This window comes from Puntigrus tetrazona, chromosome 25 (genome assembly GCF_018831695.1).
Source record: "Puntigrus tetrazona isolate hp1 chromosome 25, ASM1883169v1, whole genome shotgun sequence".
Lineage (NCBI taxonomy): Eukaryota > Metazoa > Chordata > Actinopteri > Cypriniformes > Cyprinidae > Puntigrus > Puntigrus tetrazona.
The window spans coordinates 6,721,613-6,728,715 of NC_056723.1; the positions used below are offsets into that span (position 1 = coordinate 6,721,613).

Consider the following 7,103-nt stretch of genomic DNA (forward strand, 5'->3'; position numbering starts at 1 on the left):
CTGTATTTGTCTGTCTTTTAAATTTTAAACTGTCATCAAAAATAACACCCAGATTTTTTACCCAAGGCTTCACAGAAAAGCGTATATATGTGTGTCCTGTGTATATTTATAATCTTTATATAAATACAACCACGTGCATGCGCAAGTTTTTTTAAAATATATATATATATATATAATATATATAGCTAAGAATGTAAATGTATATGCATATACATATTTCCAAGATATGCTGTTTGTGATTCTATGCATGTGTACTTAATAATATACACAGTACACACACGTATTATGTAAACAAAACGTATAATCGTATGGATTAACAGCACTGCTTTCTGATCATTATTATATATATATATTATATATATATATATATATATATATATATATAAAAATAAAAAAGCACAGCTGTTCTCAGCACTCGTAAAGCTGCTTGAGCAGCATATTGGAATCACAGTAATTAATTACATTATAAAATAAGTAAAAAAAAAAATTAAAAAAAATTCACTACTTTTTTTTTTTTTTTTACTGTATTTGCACTATAAATGCATTCTTGGTAGCATTCACTGTAAGAGTCAGGCTTCTGAATGGCACTGTACAGTCTTTCTCACTTTTTCCCCTCTTTTTCAAAGTAAAACCACAACAAGAGGTCCTCAGAAATATACAGTTTATTTACAAATACAATTGCATTTGCATAGAAATTTTTAAATTCCAAAATAAAAATACATAGTAGTAAACAGATTTATTAGAGGCATCTATAGCTGAATTTTTTCTCAGAATTAAAATCTCTCGACGTGATTACAAGTAAACAGATAAACATATTGCTCTGTTGACTTGCCTCAACCGAAAGCGTTCTCCTATGACACAGGAGCTGTCCGTGATGGTGTCACAGTTACAAAGGAATCAAAAATCATTACAACATCCATTGCTTTTTTTATTAGTTTGGTTGTGCCAACAGAATCACGGTATGAAGAAAAAGCGATATTCAAAGTGGCCTTCCATGTCTTTGGCGGAAACGTCCAACCAATTGGTTTCGAAAGGAGCAGGAAGGTAGGCATTGCCCCTAAGGCACATCAGGATTTTTTTTATTTTTATTTTTTTAACTTAAATATCATATTTATTCGTCTGACACATTAATTATGCTCAAAATGACTGTATAATGTTGTATAGTTGTATAAAGTGTGGTCACAGGATATTTCCGACATCACTGAACCATTGACTCTAAACGAGCTAAAACGAGCAGGAAACAATACAAGTGAACAGATCTGCCGTATGAACGGATGAGGGATCAGCAGAGGATGCTCTCGCTCTCCTGACGCCTGGTCAGATGCAACAGATCATCACACCAGATGGAAGGGTTGCGCCGGCTAGTTCTACGTTAATAACGACGACGGCGACAGAGGACACCTACAGACCCTCCACCCTACGACAGCTACGGACGGCAGGCAACCCTCACCGGCAGGAGACGCCCGGACACCCCGCTTCACGCCCTCAAAATAAGCTCAAAGTGCTGAATCATCCACAGGAGAACCAATAGCCAGCGTCAATCCTCAATAACTTAATATCTCACTGGATATGTAACATATTACTGGAGGAGCAGCTACTTCGGGATATTAGTAAGTCGATTGGCAAAAAAACCACCTCGGAGTGGGTGAGATGAGAAAGAAAAGTGAGATCACCAGAGCAGAGCGTCGCAATTAGGGCGGAGCTAAGTTAGTAGGGAAGAAAGCAATGATGGTGATGATGACCAGTAAGCCGTTGCAGCATCAACACTGAGAAGAATTAAAGCATCTGACACTTTCCTGAGTTTTCCTTAAAGGCAATGGCGCACTTGGCCACCGAAAAAGGACCTCTTTCTGCTAGCCTTCAGCTTCTTAACACTACGACTAAGAAATCATTTCCACTCGCACCTTCACGCACCGTCCCACACTTACCGGTCCCTGTCTATACAGCTCTTGACTTTACATGGTGAGTTTGATATTCTTGTGCCTCTAAAAAAAAACATTTACAGATTTCATCCAACGTTTTGATTTGTCAGTACATTCATACATAGTATATAAATATTTATATAGCTTGACATTCTGTGATTCTGTTTGTTTCAGGCACTCCCCCTTCTCTAAATAATTGATGATGATGATGATGATGATGATGATGATGATGATGAATCTAAGACTAATAGCTGGTAGCAGCAGCAGCAGGGTAAGACACTGTACCTAACAGTGATAAAGGGAGAATGCGGAAGGGAGAGGCTTATGGGAGTTTGTTTTAGGGGATTTTGATTTGGTCACTGTGGCAAAAAAAAAAGGGCTCTTCTAAAACGTCTGCTTTGGGATAACTGTTTTGAAGGGGTAGTCCCAGAATGTGGTGGTGATGCCAAAACCTGAAAAAAAAAAAAAAAGTTAGAGGAAAAAAACAAAAACAATGTAAACAACTGGTTAAAATGTAATAAATATAAATAATGAATTATTTGAAAACATTATCTTATTATTAAACTATGCAATAAAGGGTTATTTTTTAACAAATCTTTTACATGGTATAGCCCTGAATACCTACATACACACGCACACACTTCATAAAAATAAGTTTACAATTCTTTAAATTATCAATGTTATTATATTTAATATTTCACAGTACATCCATAGTAAATAGTTTTTATATAGAATAATTTAAAATTATATTTTTTCAATTAATATTATATTAAATTTTAACAATATACTAATGTATAATAATTTCATATTTATTGAAATAGTAATGTTTTCTAGTAGATGGTTTTATATTGTAATTTTTTATATATTTAACAAATGACTAAATTAATAATAAACATAAATATTATAATATAATATATATATATATATATATATATAAAATTTAAGTTTTCAAACACTTTGTATTTAATGTAATTTAATAATTTAATTTATTTTAACTTCATTTAATGTTGACGTTAAATATTAAAATATTTAAAAAAATAAAAACTTTTTTACATAAGTTTACAGTAAATTACTACTGTTATAATTCTTTAAAATGTATAAAAATTATTTAAAATGTACATTTTTGTTTGTTTTAACTTGACATTGGTCTTAAGCTCATTTGTGTAGATGCTTTACTGCCTGTCATCACAAATGTCATGTCCTCACCTGCCCTTTGGTGTTCAAAGTGGTGTTTGACGTGGTAAGCTTTCAGCCCGTACAAGTAGGAGCCCTTCCGTGGCGAGCCGTAGTGCAGGTAGTAGTGGATCATGTCGTAGACCACATATCCACACAGACCCCCCACAAACAGGGAGGTTCCCAGACCTTCAGACATCGTCTGCCTTAGTATCAGGTAAAAAGCGCCAATGACGATGGCGGCCAGACTCGGAGGAAACACCAGACGAGAGCCGTCAAACGGAGACTGATGGGTAAGAAGAGACGGGTTGAGCTTCATCGATATCTAATGAATTTTATAAATTCATCTACTCGATGATGATTAATGAGTCTCAAGTGTCAAACTAAATCACACACCTTGTGGTGCTGACCGTGCAACAGGAAGTGCAGCGTGATGAGGTAATAATTGTGGGCGGGTGGGCGCATGTGGAAGACGAAGCGGTGGATGCAGTACTCGATGAACGACCACAGGAACATGCCAAACATGAAGATGAACGGAAAGCTGTACTTGTGGACCAGAACGGAGAAGTCTACAAAAGTAAAAGTGTAAAAATAAATAATTACCCAATAATCCATAATCCTTCACTAAGATCATTTACACAAAAATTCTGTCATTAATTACTCGTTCTAAACCCATAAGGACTTCCTTAATCTTCGGAACACAAATTGAGATTTTTTTTTATTAAATCTGAGAACTTTCTGACCCTCAATAGACAGCAATGCAACGGAAACACTTTATGGCCTCATTAAAATAGTCCATGTGACATCAGTCGTTCAACTGCAGTGTTATGAAACTACAAGAATACTTTTTGTGCGAAAAGAAATCAAAAAATTAATTCTTGTAGCTTTATATAATTACGACTCCCATGACATGAGCTATTTTAATGTCTCTATCACCTTTCTGGGCCGTGTCGGTTGCGTTTCTGTCTATGCACATTCAGGAAGCTCTTAGATTTCACCTAAGATATCTTAATTTGTTTATCAAAGATAAACTAAGGTCTTATGATTTTGTAACGACGTAACAGTGTTTTATTTATTTTTGTTTTATGTTTAATTTTTGGGTGAACTATCCCTTTAAAAGCCTGTTCACACCCGTTAATGATAACTATATTTGCGTCCACAGCAGCTGATATTGTTTCTCTGTGCTTTATTATAATTGTGTGGATTGTATTCATTAAATGCCATTCTTTAACATTAGAGATATAGTACTAAAAAATGTTCTCAATGTTATTGTGCTTGGCGTTAATGGGTTTAATTTAATAAGAAAAACAAAATGAAATATAGCAAAAAAAATAAAATATTAATGTAAAACTTGAAACTTAAAAACTAAAATTGCCTTGGAAAATAATTAAGTTTAAAAATAAAATAAAGTTATGTAAATGTAAGTTATACAAGTTTAAATGATACTAAATATAATACTAAATACCTCATTGGATTTTAAGTATCAAATAAGAATGCTTTTACACACACGCACACACACACACCTGATGTGATAAACAGTCTTGTCCTCTCTTGTGCCAATAATGTGTAGCAGTACCAGCTCAGATAGATCACCAAAGGCATCCATACGATTGGCACCATGTACCTGGAAACACACACAGCAAGTATCTGATAATGAACCACAACATGTCCTGTAGCTGATATTACTAACGTACAATGTTTAACTAAATTTGCTCAGTCCTGTGATGTGACTTCTCTTACCATGAAGTCTTCGTATTGGCCTCAAAAAAGTCATTCCCGAACAGTCTGATCGGTCTGTCCACAGGCTGATGGACCCACGTGTCATATTTCTCTCCAAGATTTCCGACCTGCCAGGCCAGTGGCTTCCTCCAGTCTACCAGATCCTGTACTGACAAGAACATTGAAAAGTTTTATTCAAATATTACACACTATTAAAGCATTTCCAATCATTTTTCTATGTTAAAGATTTATGTGCAATTTTGTTATGCACTATAATATATCTCTTTAAATTCATTTCTATTTTAGTTGGGTTTTTTTAAAACATTAATTACTAATGTTATACTAACAGAACCATGTAAAGTTGACTTAACCCTTTATTGCTATCCTTTTAAATATAATTTTCCTGCCATTATATAAAAGTTAACAGAGTTCAGGAAGTACAGTGCACCAGGAATGTTGGCCATCAGTTATATTAGTTTGCAGAATCATTTTACTGTTCATTTATGATGCAAACTTTGACCAGATGCTTTTTTTCTATGTTCTCCACTAGGGGTCAGTATAACAGTATGAGGCAGAGGAGGGGGGCGTGTCTAAAATCACATACTGGAATACAGAGAGCAGCGACTCAGTGAGATTGAAAGACAGGAAGCAGAGGCCTTGAACTCAAGGTGGAATGAACCTGAAGTCTATACATGGTTCTGTGTGTGTGTGTGTGTGTGTGTGTGTAATTTATGAAATATCTGGCTGACATTTCGGTAATCGGTAATTAACACTTCCCCAGAGTCACAATGCACAATGTATGGCCACGGTGGGTGAGTAACTAGTCACCGGTACTAAAGGCCATCGCAATTCAATGACATTATCTAAGACCCAATAAAAAAAAAAAGACTTGATCATAGCTCTGATTTAGTTAGTGTTGTTTACATTTGATATTCCATGGCAGAATGCCTAGAACAAGTTAACCATAACCACCCACTTAACTTGTTTTGTGGAACGAGGAGGAGGACAGAAAGTGTTAAATTCTAAGAAAACGTCTCTCACATCATCAATAGGAAGAGATGTTAGGACGAATAAATGGCTTTTGCTTAACAGCAACGCTGGAATGAATAAGCGGCAATAAACCAGTGCCGAGACCACATTCCAGCTACACTGAACCCGAAATCTGGTCTGGACTGGTTACCTAGCCTGTCTAGCTTATAAGTTTCATTACGCCGTTAATTATGGTGCTGGTTGTTATGCCTAAGCCTGATGCACTGGTTGTGTGTTAGACTGCAATGTAACACCTGAGGCTGAAGAATGACGGAGTAAGAAAAATTAACACGTGAATCTCACTATGAAAAGTCCAGGTTGGTCTTACTTTTACTGTAAAAAAAATTAATAAAAAGGTGATTTTTTACAAAATATAAAATTATAACAGCACATTAATGGCATGATATGTAAAAAATGTAAGATATATTTTTAAAAATAGACATTAGGCAATAACGTCATGTATTAAGATTTTATTATTAGCAAAATTAAAATATCAATTAACTAATGTAAATACTGTGTTTTTTATTATTATTTATTACTATGTACTTTATAATTATGTGTGTGTGTTTACAAATTATTAAAGTGACCGTGTATTATTAATAATTTAATATTGATATGGCAAAATATTGTTAAATTCTTAATATCAACTTCAATATCACATGTAAATATATTTTTAATAAATTTTTTCTTAATTAGTAAAACTTTTTCCCCAGAACTACTAATTGGACATGTGTCTTATTTCACATGTGCATGAACATATTTAAAAGTAATACAGTAATTCAGTGTATTATTATTTAATATTAAGAACTGAACAAAACAATTTACTTTCACACCAACACCCTCGTATGTATAAATGTTTCATTATTGAAACGGATAGTTCGCTTAAAAAAAAAAAAAAAAAAAAAAAAGTGAGTTAATCAGCTTACCCCAAGGGCATCTAAGGTGTAGCTGTCTTTTTTTCTTCATTAGATACAATTTTGAGATTTTTAAGTCAAACCCGCTGAAATCTGTCAATGATGGTCGGTATAGGGAACTATAGGGACTAGTTCTCCCGTGTATACATGTCACTCATTTTTTTTAGCATAGTTTTATGTCGGTTTAAACGTCCCAGATAAGCCCAAGTTATTACCATTTTTATTAGCCGTCTTACCTACAATCTCTGTGCTGTGTAAACATTAAATGACTACGCCAGAGAGCGCACACACACACACACGTCACGCACCGGAAGCAAGCCTGCCCTCAGATCACTTGGACATGGCG

The 7,103-nt window shown here is 34.5% G+C and overlaps 1 protein-coding gene across 1 annotated transcript in view; it reads right to left on the reverse strand.

Moving 5' to 3' along the window:
- Positions 1 to 644: 644 nt before the first annotated feature.
- The window catches only part of fa2h (fatty acid 2-hydroxylase), a 22,370-nt gene continuing 15,911 nt past the window's right edge, over positions 645 to 7,103 (reverse strand). The window contains exons 3-7 of the mRNA XM_043228522.1: positions 4,836 to 4,978; positions 4,619 to 4,719; positions 3,492 to 3,664; positions 3,129 to 3,381; positions 645 to 2,374 (exon numbers count right to left, since the gene is read on the reverse strand). Coding sequence (XP_043084457.1) covers positions 2,307 to 2,374; positions 3,129 to 3,381; positions 3,492 to 3,664; positions 4,619 to 4,719; positions 4,836 to 4,978 — 738 coding nt within the window. The 3' untranslated portion in view covers positions 645 to 2,306. The remainder of the gene's footprint in view (positions 2,375 to 3,128; positions 3,382 to 3,491; positions 3,665 to 4,618; positions 4,720 to 4,835; positions 4,979 to 7,103) is intronic.